The sequence below is a fragment of the Sorex fumeus genome, unplaced genomic scaffold (assembly GCF_029834395.1).
Source record: "Sorex fumeus unplaced genomic scaffold, SorFum_2.1 ptg000014l, whole genome shotgun sequence".
NCBI classification, from domain to species: domain Eukaryota; kingdom Metazoa; phylum Chordata; class Mammalia; order Eulipotyphla; family Soricidae; genus Sorex; species Sorex fumeus.
The window spans coordinates 34,290,438-34,309,322 of record NW_026606071.1 but is presented as its reverse complement, the minus strand read 5'-3'; the positions used below and the strand labels follow the sequence as shown (position 1 = coordinate 34,309,322).

Sequence of the window (18,885 nt, the reverse complement as noted above, 5' to 3'; positions counted from 1 at the left end):
AACTCTCTTTTCTGGCCAAAGAAATAAGCGTGCCTTTACATACATATCCATACATAATTATTTGTTTTATGTAGACACCGATGGATATAATAGACATGCCTAACTGTACCATATTATACTCGCCACTTCTTTCTGCGTCAGCATATTTTTTGCCTGGAGCTTGCAATCTGAAAGGGTAGGACCAAAACATTTTATTGCATTTAAGTGGGTCTCCAAGCTGTTTCCAGGCTCCTCTGAACACATTTCAGCTGATTAGTGACTATTTTAACAAAAGCCTAACATACTTTCCTAAACATCTTAATTGGTTAAGAGCTTCTGTTGTTTGCCAGAGCAGTCACTTTAAGTCATTGATTAAAGTACTTTGCACTTCAGCACAATCTGAAATCAGTTTCCTTTTTCAACCAGCTGGGCTTCGAAAGCTATCTCGAAGGCAGCCCGATTCAAGGAGAACCAAGTGCACTGCCCTCCATGACAATGCTCTAGCCTAGGAAGGAACACAGAAGACATAGGCCGCTGAGCGAGAGAACTTAATTGCCAAGTGTAAGTACTTCAACCCAGCTCTGGCTCAAATGACTCTCATTAGCACTTACTGCAAGAGTGAACTCCCACAGCAAGTTGGTAACAGACTCTCCCCAAATCACTCATTATCATTCTAGCATGTCTATGAGCACTTAAGGTGAGCCTTACTGCATGGCTGCTGCCCCTGCCCCCCCACCAGTGCTCAACGCCGGGTCACTCACTGTGTAAAATGTAGGCCTGCACTGCATTCATAGGAGTTCCACATTCTCGGCCCTAGGGAAATGTACCCTTTCCCATTTTTAACAACAACAACAATAATAACAACAAAATACTCAGCAAGTTTAAGTGAGCAGCTAAACCACCAGCACGAGAAAACAAAAAACTCTGGGAGAAAATAGGAACACGGGTCGATAACGCGTACAGATTCTCTCTAATGCTCTCAGAAGAAATTTAAGTGCTCCATGGGAACATAATGACTGCAAACAGATTTTTATCCTCTTTCACACTTCCAGTTGTTTCTTTTTTTAACAGATAGCGAGGCTATATTTTATAAGCGCTGTATCCTGTAATTAGAGATGTTCTAATCCACAGATGAATGGGAACTTGAAAGGGCTTTAGAGACAGATGCAGCTTTTCAGTGGGAACCCTGAAATAAACGCTGGACTCTAAAGTCCCTGTTAATGTGCTCCTGTGTGTGGCACTGTAGAATTCTGTCATGCAAATTGAGCTTCCATATGACCCTGCAATACCACATCTGGGAATATATCCCGAGGGTGCAAAAAAGCACAGTAGAAATGACATCTGTACCTATATTTTCATTGCAGCACTAGTCACAATGGCCGAAATCTGGAAACAACACAAGTGTCCAGAACAGACGACTGGTTAAAGAAACTTTGGTACACCTACACAATGGAATACTATGCAGCTGTTAGAAAAGATGAAGTCATGAAATTTGTTTGTAAGTGGATGGTCATGGAGAGTATAATGCTAAGTGAAATGAGTCAGAAAGAGAGGGACAGACATAGAATGATTGCACTCATTTGTGGAATATAAAATAACATAATATGAGACGGACACCCAAAGACAGTAGATACAAGGGCCAGGAATACTGCCCTCATAGTTGGAAGCCTGTCTCATGAGCTGGGGAAGAATGCAGCTGGAAAACAGAAGGAATCACTAAGTCAATGATGGCTGAGGGATCGTTCGGGATGGGAGATGTGCGGTGAAAGTAGATAAAGGACCAAGCATGATAGCCTCTTAGTATCTGTATGGCAAACCATAATGCCCCAAAGTAGAGAGAGAGTATGGGGGAAATTGTCTGCCATGGATGCAGGGAGAAGGGTGGGACTGGGGGGAGGGGGATACTGGGGACATTGGTGGTGGAAAATGTGCACCAATGGTGGAAGGATGGGTGTTAGATCATTGTATGGCTGAAACTCAAACATGAAATCACGGTGATTCAATAAAAAAAAAAAAAGAATTCCGTCATATGTTAAAGGTTCCTTTTCTTTTTCCTTTCGTCTTCATCTCAGTGAATTCATTCTAATTACTTGGTTGATGAGCTCTATTATATGAAAACGTAAATTCAGGGTAGTGCTGCACCACTTCATGAAACATAGGCAGCCAATAAAGAAGTTTAAGTCCCAAGACCCAGGAGCAAGCTACATGGAACGGGATCACTGTCTTCCACACAACCACAGAAATCTGTGCCAGTGTCTGGGATTCAGCCTACAGCAGGGAAGGCGCAAAAGCCTTGGGGTCCTGACACGCAGTGACCCCATGAATGACCGCAAGGTATATCTGTAGCAGATATTTATTTAGATTTCCCATAAATTTGTGTTTTCAAATGAGATTACTTGTTGTTGATTGAAGCATAAAAGAAACCTGGATCAGGGATGGAGCGATAGCACAGCGGGTAGGGTGTTTGCCTTGCACGCGGCCGACCCGGGTTCAATTCCCAGCATCCCATGTGGTCCCCCGAGCACCGCCAGGAGTGATTTCTGAGTACAGAGTCAGGAGTAATCCCTGTGCATTGCTGGGTGTGAACCAAAAAGCAATAATAATAATAATAATAAATAATTAAAAAAAAGAAACAGATCAAATTCTGAAGTTTAACCATTTGAACGCATTAAAAAAAAAAAAAGGAATACCAATGAAGAACAACATGGTACTTAGTAAGAAATACAAAAAAGTATAGACAAAACCACCAAGAAACCTGTAATGATATATTTCTCTTTCATGACCAGATGTATCGCTGCTATTTGGGGGAAGGACTGAGAAAGTATGTCAAACTATTAAAAAACAAAAACAAACTTTCAAGAATACTTCCATTTTAATTTTTGGGTTAGCAGCCTTCATTCAAGACATTCAAGGTATTTGACATAACTTTCCCCCTTAAATTTAGAAGGTTTGTGAGAAATAGATAGAGGGCTTTTCTAAATCTTTTCTTTATCTGGAAAGAGCTATGAGAGGTTACATAATTCATACCCAATATTACGTAAATCAGAGCCCACTATGAAAAAAAAAACAACACACACAAAAGAAATTCCTTTTACATCTCAATTCTTGCGAATCCACAATTTAAACCATGGTTCATGGCCAAAATCATATAATGTTAGTAAACAGCAGTGCAAATGGGTCAGTGCTCCTCCAAAGAATAGAACTGTAGATGCTATTCTATTTAGTACTGGAAGCTCTTACAGAAGTAAGTTTTATGAACTATACTTTAAAATTAAAAGGAGAGAGAAAGAGAGAGATGGCTCAGTGAATGACGGTATGCTGGGCATGCAAGAAGTCTGGACTCAACTATGTAGTTGTTAGAAAAGATGAAGTCATGAAATTTACATACAAGTGGTACTACATGCAAAGTATCATGTTAAGCAAAATGAGTCAGAAAGAGAGGGATAGACACAGAAAGATTGCATTTATCTGGGGATCATAAAGTAACAAAATAGGAGACTAACACTCAAGAGTGGCCGGAGGAGGTTTGTTCAGTGGCTTGGAGGCCAGCCACACATGCTAGGGGAAAAGGGAGCTCAGATAGAGAAGGGAGCACCAAATAAAGGGTGTTGGGAGGATCCTCCCAGGTTGAGAGAAGCATGCTGAAAGTAGACTATAGACCAAACATGATTGCCACTCAATGCCTCTTTTGCAAACCACAACACCCAAAAGGAGAGAGAGGAAAAGTAGAGCGAGAGTATGGGGGAATATTATCTGCCATGGACGCAGTGGGAGGGTGGGAAAGGGGGGATATATTGGGGATATTGGTGGTGGGGAATGCGCTCTGGTGGAGGGATGGGTATTTGGTCATTGCGTGATTGTAACTCAAACATGAAAGATTGTAACTGTATCTCACAGTGATTCAATTAAAAAAAATCACTGCCACAAAAAAAAGAGAAAAAAAAAAGAAAGAAAACAAAACAGAGAGTGAGAGAATATGTAACGGCCTTCTGTAAACTGCTCTGATCAGAAAATGGGACACAACATTCTCCTTTGACTATGCGATTACTAGATCAGACAACAAGTCTTTACCCATATTTTAGTCCAGAGCAATAGGTGAAAATGCCAAGTGCTAAGAGTAAAACAATTTTACCAGTTCTCTGGTGTCATTCGTGCTTTTGGCAGAAAATTCTAAAACCAGAAAAGAGAAGAGAGGAGAAGAATAGCAGACAAACTGGGCCAAAGAGATAGGCGGGAGTTAAGGTCCCTGCCTTGCAGCCAGTCAACCCCATTTCCAATGCCCAGCACTGTCCAGGGGCTCCAGATCACTGCCAGGGGTTACTCCTGGGCACGGAGCCAGACCGAGTTTCTGAGAATCTCTGGATGTGGCCCAAGCCTCCCTCCCTCCTCCCAACGCTCCCCCAGCCCCCAGCAAAAAAAAAAAAAAGAGACTAGAAAAATGCGTGGTTTCTCCTTCCTCTGTCCTAAGCAGAGATCCCTGGGAAGGACAAAGAAGATCAGCAGCCGGGAGACAGTCTCAGGATGCAGAAGTACTTTATGCTTGAAAGGGAAAAGAGACTTGGCCCACAACAGGCCTGAGTCAAGATGCCCAGGCAGAAGAACAAAGGGAGGAGAATCAACGAAGGAAAACCAATTCCCGTGGCTTGGAGCCAGAAAGGGAAGGATGAAAGGGAAGTCAAGTTGAGCTCACCCAGTAGCGCAAGGTGCTATCTAGTGGAAAGCTGCGTCTTACCCCCAGCTTGGCAGCGAGTCGGCTTTTGGGACATCACAGGGCAGCTATGCCCGACCCCAGCCTGAGGGGGTTGCTCAGAGGGCATGCCACCCTCGAAACTGGCAAATGGGCCGGGACTTGCTCACGGTCCGCATCCAAGGATGCCTAACACATCCAAAGTCCCACAGAGAGGCACTTTTAGATCCTCCCCTGCTCTCCTTTGTTCTGTGATGATCAGGGCTGGCATGTGCTAGGCGGTGGGGCTTACACACTTGGCTGGGAGGTTTGTTGTGTGTGTGTGGGGGGTGAGCAGAGGGGGTGCACGTTTTATTTATTTTTTTATTAGTGAAATGGGTGGAGCGATAGCACAGTGGTAGAGCGTTTACCTTGCGCACAGCCGGCCCGGCCGAGCCGGGTTCAATTCCTCCACCCCTCTCGGAGAGCCTGGCAAGCTACCAAGAGTATCTCGCCCACATGGCAAAGCCTGGCAAGCTCCCCGTGACGTATTCGATATGCTAAACACAGTAACAACAAGTCTCACGATGGAGACGTTACTGGGCCTGCTTGAGCAAATCGAAGAAAAATGGGGGGGACAGTGCTACTGTGCAGTGCTATTAGTGAAACACCATGAGGTACAGTTGTAGACTTACAAACTTCCATGCTTGGGTTTCAGTTATACAATGATCAAGTACCCATCCCTCCACCAGTGCCCATTCTCCACCACCAATGATCCTAGTATCCCGCCCAACCCACATCCCCTCCCACCCCACCCCACCTCTGTGGCAGGGCATTCCCTTTTGCCCTCTCTTTCCTTTAGGGTGTTGTGGTTTGCAATAGAGATATTGAGTGGCCGTCATGTTCGGTCTATAGTCTACTTTCGGCACATTTTAGCTGGCCTGCCTGTGCACATGCTCACCGGGGCTTCTAGCCTTTAGTGGTGGTGCTCACACACAATTCTTGACTGTCGTACTCACAATTCTGACTGTCATGCTCACACACGATTCCGACTGTCGTGCTCACTGGTGGCTGCACAGTTCGGTGCTCACGCAGGTGCTGGCAGGAGTGACACACCCAGCCACAGTGCTCACAAAGTTTTTGGCTGCAGTGCTTGATGGAGGGGTGGTGTGAGGGGGGTCACACATTCTAGCTGCAGTGCTCACATGCACTTGGAGCACGGAGCGGGGTGGGGCTGTGCTCAGCGCATGATCCACTAGCAGCCTCGCACTGGCAAGGCAGGTATCATTTGGGCCACGGAGGTGTCCTCAACCCCCTCATCCTTACAATGTTTTAAGCAACAACAATAAAAATCAAAATAAGATGCTTGGGGGGGGGGGAGGGAAGGCCAGTAAGAACCAGGAGAAATTGTACACCTCAGTAATATCTCAAGGAGTCGTGGATTTGAATCTGGTGTGAGTCTGGGGCAAGCTCATTACTTGGAGTTTTATAGTTCTACCAACTGTAAAATGCGGGCCGTATTACTGGATGGAACCTATAAGCCCTTGCCATTTTCACGAGATTGCCTTGACTTCCCAATTACAGGGCCTCTGGGAGTCATTATGTCTTCCTAAAATATGAGCAAATTCTCAGGAATCTACTCTCCCGCGTTCCCTTTATATGCTTTCTCTGCCTGAAGTAATTTCAGCACCCAAACTCGGTCTCTTCACCAGTTTCTTTAAACAGAACACACAAATCCTACTTTCTTGAGCTTTTCTAACAGAAGATTTGCAGTCAGTCTGAGCTGGGAACATATCACAGGCCACTGTGCCCTTCGTGGGTTCATTTTCTCAGCCTTTGACCTATTCTCCTCTTCCCTGGCTCTCATAAACAAGCTCTAGTTTTCTGACTTCCATTAAGGCAGTAACTTCCCCCTTTGTCCTCTGAATCCCAGCACCAGTCAACAATCAAGTCTAGGGACAAAGACTCAGATTTGACCCTAAGTATTTATCAAAGTATTTTCCTAATAAAAACAACTTTCGGGAGCCAGAGACATAGTAGAGCAGGTAGGGTGCTTGCCTTGCACGCAGCTGACCCTGGTTCAATCCCTGACATCCATATGACCCCTCCATCCCACCCCCAAGCACCATGAGGAATGATTTCTGAGCATCGCTGGGGTGGTCCAAAAAGAAACATAACAAAACACCCAACTCTCTTTCCCAGAAAATTCTCGGACCAGTGGGTTGAACACTAACATTTCCCTAGTTGCTTGTACGAATGCAGGATTGACATATGTGGTAATTAGGACAAAGAAAGTATTTCATAACGCCAGCATAATGACGGGCATACACAGGCATTATCTAGTGACTGGCTTTGTACTGAAGATGAAGGCACACTTAGTTCCTAAAGAAAACATACCACTTCAAAGGTCGAACCTTTGGACTTTGGCCAGGGTAACTGTCAACATCAGAAGTTAGTTAAGGTCTCAATCTTTCTCCAAAGACATAACCATGATAGAATATAGTTTGTTGACTTGTCATCATGGTCATACTTCGCAGCCAAAGAAACAACAGCACAGGCACGAGGTCATGACAGACTTCTTTGACCCACCCACTAAGTGGAAAGAAATTCTGAGCTCCCCTTGACACAAATCCTTCTGGAAACCTGTCTCCTGAACGTCAGATTTCCTTTACTGATATGTAGTTCTGTTTTTGTATTAAAATGCAAAAGCGTCTCTTCTATAGGGTAAATTCCTAACAGGGAAAAAAAAGTTCTTCTCCATCTCTTGAGCACAAAGAATGCCTAGAGCTAGGGTGAGGAAGTTAGAACTCCTAGCAAAGTTCTCCTGGGTTTGGCCTGTGCTCTCCCTGCCAATGAGACATGGCTTGGTGGACTGCCCACTTACTGTGGTCAGCAGCCCAGCCAGTTCAGTTGTCTTGCTAGGTTTCTCAGGTTCAAATCAGTACGGTGCCCTCAACCTCCATTAGGCAATAAAGATGCCAGAATGAAGGAGTTTTAAGGTTTTTTGGTGTTTGCTTCCTCTAAAATGCCAAGAGGTAAGCAGAAGTCTGTGCACACATGAAGTCAGAATCACTCACAGAAGAAAGGGGCAAGAAGGCTGACCGGCTCAAAGGCAGCACTAACACATATAAGGAAGCTTCTGTCCAGATAGTCCCAGCTGATTATGATTGACCGCCGCCATCCTTTTAAGGGAAGACAAACAAACCTGAAAACCGCCTTTTAGAAACACTCTGCCCATCCCTGGAAGTAATTTTAACCATAGACAAACCCTAATAGAATTCTAGGTTCTATCTGCTAAGAAATATGTGCAGATGTCAAATTCAAAAGGATCAAATCTAGGGGCAGTGGCGAGGTCATTTTAGGATTCTAGAAAAGCTGGTTCATCCACAGGTAGGAAGGTAAGGCACATGGCTGAACTGGGTTCAATCCTTGTATCACACATGTTCCCCAGAGTCCTGTTGGGGTCACTCCTGACCCAGGAATAAATCCTTGAACGTTGCTTGCTATGGCCCAAATCATCCCCATCCCAAAACAAACAAACAAAATAAAAAAAAAAGAGGAAAAATAAAAGAAAGAGACTCAAACCCTTGGGACTTCAAGAAGAATGACCTGTCTCTGAAAACAGAAAACGAGGCAAACCAAAAAGAACAGCATTGTATTCCAGGCTCACTCATAGAGCCGCAAAGAACTCCAATGAAGTGAAATGAAATGAAGAGCTCCAAGCTCTAGTTCTGAGCTCTCTTTCCAGGAGCCCAGGGAGGAGTTCAATGCCGGTTCCAGCAGAGCTGTCCTGGGATGACTGACCCCGTGTTTTCATAGGGCACAGCGAGCTCACTAATCAGGGGTGATCACACAGCAGTGGCAGGAAAGAAAACTGCTAAATAAAGCATCCCGGCTGAACAGCAGGACTTGTTCATCTAGACGTTATATCCATTAACCTAATTATAGGGACGCTGGGCCAATAGGAGAGCACTCACCTTCCCCAAAGCTGGAATTCTTCTGCCTGACTAGCAGGCGGAAATTTTCCACAGGATTCACACTTCCAACCTAAAATACACCCAGACAATAAAGCTGTGGATCACTTTTCTTATTGCCAGCACCCCGGGCAATACAAGATCATTTAGTGTAGTTGTGCGTGATCTTTGAAAAGAAAAACAAACACAAGGGAAGGCCCTTTCTATTCATTTTCATTTCCAGGATTCGGTTAAAAGCAGCATCCTTGTGGCCAAATTGCTGCCTTGGATAATCTTTGATTTACCACTCTATGCAAGCCGGCTTCTTTCCAGAGGGATCAGAAGTATCATGTAAGTCGAGGCAACCTAGCTTGAACGCCTGATGGTAGCAGCCTACCTGTATGTACCCTGATACCCAACCTAGTAGGAAAGGGGCGTGGTTATCACTCCATGATATATCTGCCGCCCTAAGATGACATGAGAAGAGCCTGACTTCTTTTTTGGGGTTTTACTCCTGACCCTTAATAGGCACAGAGCTTTTGGCAGAATATATTAACTATGCCCAGGTTGAACATAGCCTCCCAAAGAAAAAGCAAATTATGTTTAAAGAATAACTGCTACATAGAGAATGAGAAGGAAATTTTCTGCCATAGAGGCAGACGGAGGGGTGGGACAGGGTGGGGGAGTGGGATACTGGGGACGTTGGTGGCGGAAAATGTATAGTGGTGGAGGGATGGTGTTTGATCACTGTATGGCTGAAACTCAAAACATAAAAGTTTTGTAACTGTAGTTCATGGTGATTGAAAAAAATAAATAATGTTCAAGGCATTGCCCATACCTTTTTATAAGACAAAGATTCTGAATGTTTTATTTTTCAATTGTTTATCATTTAAATCACTGATAAATTTCTCCCAAACCAACTTTCCCCACATATAATATATATGTACATTAATAATATCTGTATTAAAAACAACACTCAAGGGGCTGGAGCGATAGCACAGCGGGTAGGGCGTTTGCCTTGCACGCAGCCAACATGGCCGACACAGGGTCGATTCCCAGCATCCCATATGGTCCTCCGAGCACCGTCAGGAGTGATTCCTGAGTGCATGAGCCAGGAGTAACCCCTGAGCATCGCAGGGTGTGACCCAAAAAGCAAAAAAAAAAAAAAAAAACCAAAACCCAACACTCAAGGCATTGCCTGCATCTTAAAAAAAAAAAATGACTGCTAAGTGGGAAAATCTCAAATAACAAAACCCCTATTGTTTAAGTATCACCCAACTAAAGGAAGCAAACAGGGGCTGGAGAGAGAGTACAGCATTGCTTCCTCTAAAATATGGGAGGGCTCTTGTCTTGCATGAGGCCAACCCAGGTAGGATCTCTGGCATCCCACAGGGTCCTTCAAATGCTGGATGTAATTCCTGAATCTTTCTGGGTGTAGCCCCAAACCCAAAATTAAATAAAGGAAGAAAACAAAAGAAAGTGTACAAGAATATACTCGTTTCCAGTTTTCTCTGGCATAGCAGTCAGAAAAGCTTTCAGAACAAAGTTATCATTTTCTCCTTTACAACAAAACACTAAAATAAAAACTAAATCTTTTTCCAGATGTTCAGTTAAGCTAAGAGCACTTCTTTTACAAGCAGGGAAATGCATGCTCTAATGCTATCTCCCTAGTATATTTTGCTAGGAAGAGACACTTTTTCAGCTCCACTGATTCAAAATAATGTCACTTAGTATGTAAATTGGTACAGCCACACTGAAAAATAACACAAAGAGCCCTTTAAAAACATAAAATGAGGGATCAGAGAGATAGTACAGTGGGTAAAGGGCTTGCCTTGCACACAGCCAACCCGGGTTCAATCCCCATTACCCCATACCTCCGAGCATGGCCAGGAATGATTCTTGAGCTCAAAGTTAGAAGAAGAACCTCTGAGCTTCACTGGGTGTGGCTCAAAAAACAAAACAAAACAAAACAAAAAAACAAAAAAACTCCTAAAAACAAATTATAAAATGAATATGCCATAATATCCAGCAGTACTACTGCTAAGGCATTTATCTGAAAAACCTAAAAATATTAATTCAAAAGGATATCTGCACCCCTATGACGACAGCAACATTATTAACAATAACTACAATACAGCCAATTTAAATGCTCGTTGAGAGAAGGCTGGAGAAATAACCTCCAGCATACATACTCAGTGGAATACTACTCGACCACTAAAAAAGGGTGAAATTCTACCAACTGCAAAAACATGGATGAGAACTGAGTCAGGAAGTGAAAGTGAATTGCTAATGTTTTACTCATCTGTGGAATTAAACAAAGCAAGCAAAAAGGCAAGAGACACAAAAATGATTATTAGGGGCTGGAGTGATAGAACAGCAGGTAGGGTGTTTGCCCTCCATACGGCTGACCTGGGTTCGATTCCCAATATGGTCCCTTGAGCTACAGCCAGGAGTAATTCCTGAGTGCAGAGCTAGGAGTGACCCCTGTGCATTACCAGGTGTGACCCAAAAAAGCAAAAAAAAAAAAAAAAACCCATAAAAAACTATTAGACTATATAAAAATTGTGGTAGGAGCCAAAGGAAAAGGGGAAGCGGGGTGTGAAGAATGGATATTGGCAGTCATTTTGTTACTGTGAAATCCCCAGAAATTTGGAGGTAGGTATGGTGAGGCACAATTGTGAATCTATGCTAATTTTTTTAAAAATTTTTATTGCTCAGTTCATCGATTTGCTGGAGCGATAGCACAGCGGTAGGGCGTTCGCCTTACAAGTGGCCAACGTGGCCGACCCGAGTTCAATTCCTCTGCCCCTCTCGGAGAGCCCGGCAAGCTACTGAGAGTATTCGATATGCCAAACACAGTAACAACAAAGTCTCCAATGGAGACGTTACTGGGCCCGCTCGAGCATTGCTCAGAGACTGTTTCTGGCAGTGGACAACAGGGGACAATGCAGTGCCAGGGCTGAAGCTGGGGCCCCAAATGGCAAAGCACCCGTGTCAGCCCGTGGGAGCTAATTCTTGCCCCAATACTCCGAAAGCATTGCAGTACTATACTCCAATGGTAAGTTAATGAGATTTGATTTAAAAAAATAAAATGGTGCTGGAATGATAGTACAGTGGGTAGGGTGGTAGCCTTGCACACACCCTGCCTGGGTTCAATCCCTCAGGAGCAATAGCTGAGTGCAGAGCCAATAGTAAGCCCTGAGCACCACTGGGTGTGGCCCCCAAACAAGCAAACAAACAAAAGCCAAAGTAAGGTAAGCCCAACGTGTTTGGGGGCTGGACAGCAGAGCAGACGGAGGAGCTTGTCTAGCATGTGGCCATCTTGGGCTTAATCCCCTGGTACCCCAATAAAGGCCCCTGAGCATGGCCAGCAGTGATCCATGGGGCACAGAGCCTGGAGTAAGCCCTAAGCACAGCTGGGAGTGGCCCCAAAACCAAACCAAAATAAGCCGGTATGTTCATTTTCCAAAAATCCTTTCCACTAGTGGTCTCAAGTATTAATCATCCGTGGTGGGGGGTGGGAGGGGGGCTGGAGAGATAGCAAAAGGGTTAAGGCATGTACCCAACACGCAGCCAATTCTGATCTAATCCTCGGTATGTCTCCCGAGTACCACCACACGAGGCACTGGAGATCCCCAAGCACTGCCAGGGTGGCTGGGGAAGTATTAAGACTTGCAAATACCAAGACAAAATTATCTTCAACCTTCCACTTTTCATTTTAAATGGACAACTGTAAAATGAAAAACAAAAACCTCTACAAAAAGCGCTGCCAGATGTTTCACCCCATATCTCCAAATATTATACTGTATTCTATGCAATGGGCAAGAGCAGTAGCACAGCAGTAGGGCATTTGCCTTGCACGCGGCAGACTCGAGTTCTATTCCTCTGCCCCTCTTGGGAGAGCCCGGGCAAGCTCCCGAGAATATCTTGCCCACACAGCAAAGCCTGGCAAGCTACCCGTGATGTATTTGCTATGCCAAAAGCAGTAAAAATAAGTCTCAACGGAGACGTTACTGGGCCCACTCGAGCAAATCGATGAACAACAGGAGGACAGTGCTAGAGTGCTATTCTATATAACACAAAATGGAAAATAATTTTATAAATAATTTACTAACAGTAATTACCTAAAGAAAAAAGTGTTAACTAGGCTTGCACAGTTTATATATAGGAAGGACTAGAGATCGGTTAAATGACTATCTTTTAATGTACTCTTCCCAGAATCCCAACCTCCTCAAAAGGGTTGGTTAGCACACAGACCAAGTTCTACTTACAGAGGTGACAGTGCCTTCAGCCAGGCTACTGACACTAAATGGGGCTTCCCCTTCCTCAGTCTTGAGTTTTTTAGATGTGGGTCCTTCTTCATGGCTGGAAAGAAAGAAAATGGGTTTTTCCTCCTTAAAACCAAAAACACGTAATGCCAAAGCCAGAGCTGCTGATACAAAAGTAACGTAAGTAAAGTAAAGGCCCTCCCGTTGATCATCGATTTGCTCGAGCGGGCCCAGTAACATCTCCATTGGAGACTTTGTTGTTACTGTGTTTGGCATATCGAATACGTCACGGGGAGCTTGCCAGGCTCTGCCGTGTGGACAAGATACTCTAGGTAGCTTGCGGGGTTCTCCGAGAGGGGCGGAGGAATCGAACTCGGGTCGGCCATGTTGGCTGCATGCAAGGCAAACACCCTACCACTGTGCTATCGCGTTTGCTGATACAAAAAGCATGCATTTATTTTTCATTGGACGGAAACAAGTAAGGAACCCTCTTGGTCATTTTTAACAAAGTGGCCCATCTCCCTATGCCCACTCATCCCTCCTGGCAGCCCTGGCTTTAGTTTCCTGGTGGCACAAAAGTCATAATGAGCAGCTGCATCACAAAGCTCCTTGAAAGTGGTGAACCCCAAGCACAAAAATTTTTAAGTCTACAACTGTACCTCATGGTGTCTACTAAAAAAAAAAAAAGAAAAAGAAAAGGTGAACGTGCAACACAGGTAACAGAAACTTAACTCTATGGTGAGACATCCATTGACTTAGCAGAAATGATTTGCTAGTAGCGTTTGTCTCGGAACTGATGGCAAATAAGCTTTCCAGGTACAAAGACACCCTTTGGTCTAATAATCCGTCTTCTCCATAATGTCTGTGAGTGTCTCCTAAGCGCATATTTATTTACAACTGTCAAAGCGTACTAAATAACCCTTAATTAACTATGCAACAGCTTGCTCTTACAGAAGTCTCAAACTAACTTGAACAAGAACAACAACAACACAAGGCACTTTTGAAAGGCAACTTTTAATTTGTAGACCTAATTCTGCTGGGTTTAAGACCGGATATGCTAACAGAGTCCAAGAGCAGCTGTGTGAGGAGCGACAGGACTCCACAGCACACCCAACTTCTTGCCTCCAAATAACATGCTGACTTTAACAGCCTGCCTTAAAGTCAAGAGGAGGTCAAGATAATTGCAAAGGAGAGGAAAATCCAATCCGGAGACTCTGCTCATAATCCTGAAGTTCTTGAACATAACGGTATGAAGGTTTTTCTCCCTCACAAACCATCTAAAAGCAGCCATCAAGAAATGGGTGGATGAGAAGAGAAATTCGTAACTGAGATCTAGTATCTTAAAACGTGACTTGTTTTTGTTTAAAAGTTCAACCTTTACAAAATGAAACATGAGAAAAAAGGTTACCCTTAAAATAAAGCAGAGCAAAATACAGCCTCAATTGGCTTACTCCAGGGTATTTCAAGAATGACTCTCCACCTCCAGCAGGATGAAAGAACTGATCATTATAGAGTTACAAACATAAATTACCAGTGTTATTACTTAAAAAATCTTTCCCATTCATCATGTGTTTTTTTTTCTCCCTTTGAGAAGAGAGAAGCAGAAGGAAGTTGGGGACCAGGAACCATTAGGAGGGGTGAGTCACCGGAGCTCATCCCTTCAATTGGAACGAAAAAAACACAGCCTTGATGGCAAAATAGAAGAAAAATGCACAAACCCCAGGAAGCATAAAATGCCATCAGAATCGGAGTCTGTTAAAAACAAAAGCCATGGCAATTTCAGTTCACTCTAGCCAGTAATTCACAAGAGATGGATGGATGACATGGCACTGAGGAAGATTAAGACACTAATCTCAGTTCTGCCACTGAGCATTCCCGGAAATAGACCTTCTTAAAGGTACTGATTAAGCCTTAATTTTTGTCTGTCTAGAGTTTAGTGTGTCCAGTAATTTACTATCCTCTGAGCTTCAGTTTGCTCCTCAGGAGAACACTGTGATGAAGAGTACTACAAGTGTATCAACTATTCCTAAAAATACAAATGAATTTATTGAGCAGTGTTAAGAAGCATTATACATACAAAGAACCATGTATAAGTTCTGATTCACAAAATTGAATCATACGGGATCTCTTAAACTTCCCAAAAGTAAATCGAAGGAAGCCATTTGGATAAATACATCAACCAATTCTGAACAGGGCAGGTGAAAACAGGTCTAAACATAAACTAAAAGATGTGCATGTTTAATCTGGTTAATATTTTCCCAGAATGACCATTTAATGCGGACGAGATACTCTCGGGAGCTTGCTGGGCTCTCCGAGAGGGGCAGAGGAATGGAACCCGGGTCAGCCAGGTCAGCCACGTGCAAGGCAAACGCCTTGGAGACGTTACTGGGCCTGCTCGAGCAAATCAATGAACAACGGGAGGACCGTGACCGTGACCATTTAATAGCATTATTACATATATTCAACTCAAAATGTCTATGCAAAGTGTGAAAAGAAAATGACCATTGCCAAATTATCTGTGAAGGAACTCAGGCCTAGAAAGTAGACCTTATTCACCAGATAAGATTGAATCAGGCATACAAATGCGAACACCTGTGATGTGTGTCTTGACAGTACTGGGATATTTAGTTCTTTCTCTCTTTTGTAGATGTATAAAGTTTGCGATTCATTTGTTTGTTACTAAATACAATGTGTCAACCACCAAGCTAGGGTCCAAACTCTAAATATATATAAAAAACTTAATATACATTTAATAAACACTTTCAAGAAGCTCAGTCAAATAAAAATGACAAATGGATAAGCAGACAACAAAACATTATGATAAGTAGCATATAACCTCAAGCAAGATAGCAAGCTGCTATATGAGGTTAGGGCCTGAGGTATAAACTGGCAGTAGAAATAAAGAGAGAACATATCTCAATTATAGACAGAAAAACTGTGAGAAGAACAGATCTCTAGGGAGCTTGATTATGAACAAGAATTCTTTTCTTTCTGCTTCTCTGACTTTTCCCATTTATGTAACAGAGTTTGATCTTAAATTCAAAGTAACAGAAAGCCATTAAGGCAAAGTTTTTAATCAAGCATCCAAAGATGTTACTTATAAACCACCTGAAATTATACGTGAAATTTAGACTGTCAGGGCATTTCCCTGGGGAGAGAGTTCTGGGCTTTTATCAGATTATCAAAAAGTTCCATCACACACACACACACACACACACAAAATCAAAGAATTAAAGGAGTATGGTGATCAGGTATGTACGTTTGTTTTGAAACAAATCATAGGCAGCAGAATGCACAATACATTGAAAGGAGGAAGAATGGGATGGAATGAGGGGGCAGGGAGACAGTTCAAAGGGCTGGAGCAAATGCTTTGCATGTGGGCTTCCCAGACTCAATATCCAACACCACATGCTTCCTTGAATATTGTCAGGAGTAAGCTCCTAAGCTGAGCTATGTCAAGCCCCTAAGCACAGCCAGGTTGGCACAGAAAAACAAATCAAACAAAATTGGCCTAGAAAATTCATTTAAGGATTATCTTTAAAAAAAAAAGTTATTATGAGTCCTACACAAAAGTAATGTCAGTCGATAGAGGTTAGCAATAAGACTTAACCTTTGTTTTTGGGTTTTTTTTTTAAATGCTTATCATTCTGAACACATTTAAAATAACTCAAACTTCTCAACAACCCTGCAAGTTTACTATTGCTTTGTTTTTACAAACGAGAAAACCAAGGCTCAAAAAAGCTTGACCATCCTGGAAGCAGTTGGTAAGAAAGGGGTTCACAATTAATCCTGTGCACTTAGTCATAACTCCTATTCAACCATCTAAAAGGGAAGTATTTGCTATCACCACTTGACACAAATCAACTTGTCAATTTCAACTTATTAAAGAGAAATGCTTGGGGCAGAAGTGATAGTACAAAGGGTAGGGCGCTGCCCTTGCATGTGGCCAACCTGGGTTCTATCCCTGACATCCCATATGCTCCCCCCTGTACCACAAGGGTGATTAGAGCCAAGTAGTAGTGAGTGCAGAACCAAGAGTAACCCCTGAGCACCACCAGGAAAAAAAAAAGAAAAGAAAAAAAAATGAGGCGGGGGATGGAGAGAGAGAGAGAGAGAGAGAGAGAGAGAGAGAGAGAGAGAGAGAGAGAGAGACTAGGATTTTGAATCAAATCCTTTTAACTTCAAAATTAATGTTGTTAGCCACTATACTACCTTGAAGTGAAAGGAGTAGATTGGAGGTAAATTGATTACAATTCAGTAAACCAATTAGATATGGAAGGTAAAGAATTGGAATGACTCAGAAAATTAGGTGTCAGTCACTGAAATAGAGAGTCAGAGCATAAGGGGTTGATAAGGGTATGGCAGGAGGAAGAAGAGGAAGTCATTTTAGATACGATGACTTGAGCAATCAAGAGGCATTAAGATATCAAGATATCAAGAGACATTCGGACGAAAATGCATTAAAGTGGACACTTTTTAGTAGTTTTCAAGTCTTGTTTGTTAAATAATACAAGGTCCTAGGATATGTGTTGCTAAGGTAACATGGCTGAATAGTTAAAAGTCCAGATTCTAGAGTTTGCCTGCTGCATTTCACACTTAACCAGCTGTGCTCTTGGGCATGCGTCTCAACTTTTTTTTTTTTTTGGCTCTTTGGGTCACACCCAGCAATGCTCAGGGGTTACTCCTGCCTCTGCACTCAGTAATCACTCCTGGTGGTGCCTGGGGGATCATATGGGATGCCAGGGATCGAACCCCGGGTCAGCTGCGTGCGGGGCAAACGCCCTACCCACTGTACTATCGCTCTGACTCCATCATCCTCTTAAGCCTCATTGTCCCCACCATGAAAAGAGTTAATAAAAGAACCTACTTCATAGGATGGCAAAGAGGACACTGAGTCCCAGATCCGTATTCAACAGCTATAGGCACTTTATGAGGAGTCGTCATGATTAAGACAGAAAGAGAGGGAGGGTGGGCAGGTGGGTGGGTGGGCGGGGACTTGGGAAGATGTTTCAGAGAAATGATGGGGGCAGAAGCCCAATATCATGATCACTAGGTAAAGCAGCAATGCCCACATTCTTCCAGCAAATCTCGCTTACAGAAGAAAACAAATAACAACTGGGAGTAAGCAGAGGATGAAAACAGCAGGAATTATGTGATTTTGTTTTAGGGGGAAACAATAAAATGGTAGTATGTAGAATGAAAGAAGCTGGCACAGCGAGAAAACCTGAACATACAGAAAGAGGGAAAAAATCAGTAGTAGTCTAAGGTAGGGTTTCTTAAACTGTTTCCACTCACGACCCCTTTTAGCCCCAGAGGCTATTTGGCATGATCCCAGGTATATAAAATAGGTGAATCAACCAAAGTCAGGATCTAAGCTACCCCATGAGATAAGAGGATGGCACCCAGAGACATAGGTGAGTTCGCATGGGTCGAGATGAGTGACCTTCTTTCACTGAGACAGGAAGTATAACACAGTGTACTCCAGGTACATTAGATAATATGGGCTTGAAAAAGGAGGACTTCTTCCCTATTGACCTTTATTTTCTCTGTGAAATCATAGCCACTGTCATCAGCATCACCACCACAGATGTCACCAGAGTACCAGGACCATGACTAAGATTCGGTAAATCATTGCCTCACAAACACCGCGTTCTTATACCATGTGTCAGCACTGTGCTAGATTCCAGAGACACAACTCGGTCACACGCATGAAAACTCTGAGATGGATATCCTGATACCTGTGCACCCATGAGGAAACAGGCACACGGCGCCTGAGAAATCTGCGCCAAAGGGCGCAGTGCAGAGTCAGGGGACCTGTTAGCCTTTGACTCAGTTTCCTGAAATACCACCAAGGAGCTGACTCCAAGGCAAGCGCAAGAGGATTTTTATTGACTAGCTCGAGCGAGGACTAGTCCAAGCGAGGGCCCCCATCCCGCTCACTGACACAGTGGTGTTCTTGGAGCGAGCAGCACCTAGCCACAAGACCACGGGGTTTTTACAGCAGCATTACATAGCAGTT

The 18,885-nt window shown here is 43.4% G+C and overlaps 1 protein-coding gene across 1 annotated transcript in view; it reads right to left on the bottom strand.

The window, feature by feature from the left end:
* XRCC5 (X-ray repair cross complementing 5) overlaps positions 1-18,885 on the bottom strand; it is a 117,937-nt gene that overhangs the window by 34,016 nt on the left and 65,036 nt on the right. The window contains exons 15-16 of the mRNA XM_056111579.1: positions 12,870-12,963; positions 8,623-8,692 (exon numbers count right to left, since the gene is read on the bottom strand). Coding sequence (XP_055967554.1) covers positions 8,623-8,692; positions 12,870-12,963 — 164 coding nt within the window. The remainder of the gene's footprint in view (positions 1-8,622; positions 8,693-12,869; positions 12,964-18,885) is intronic.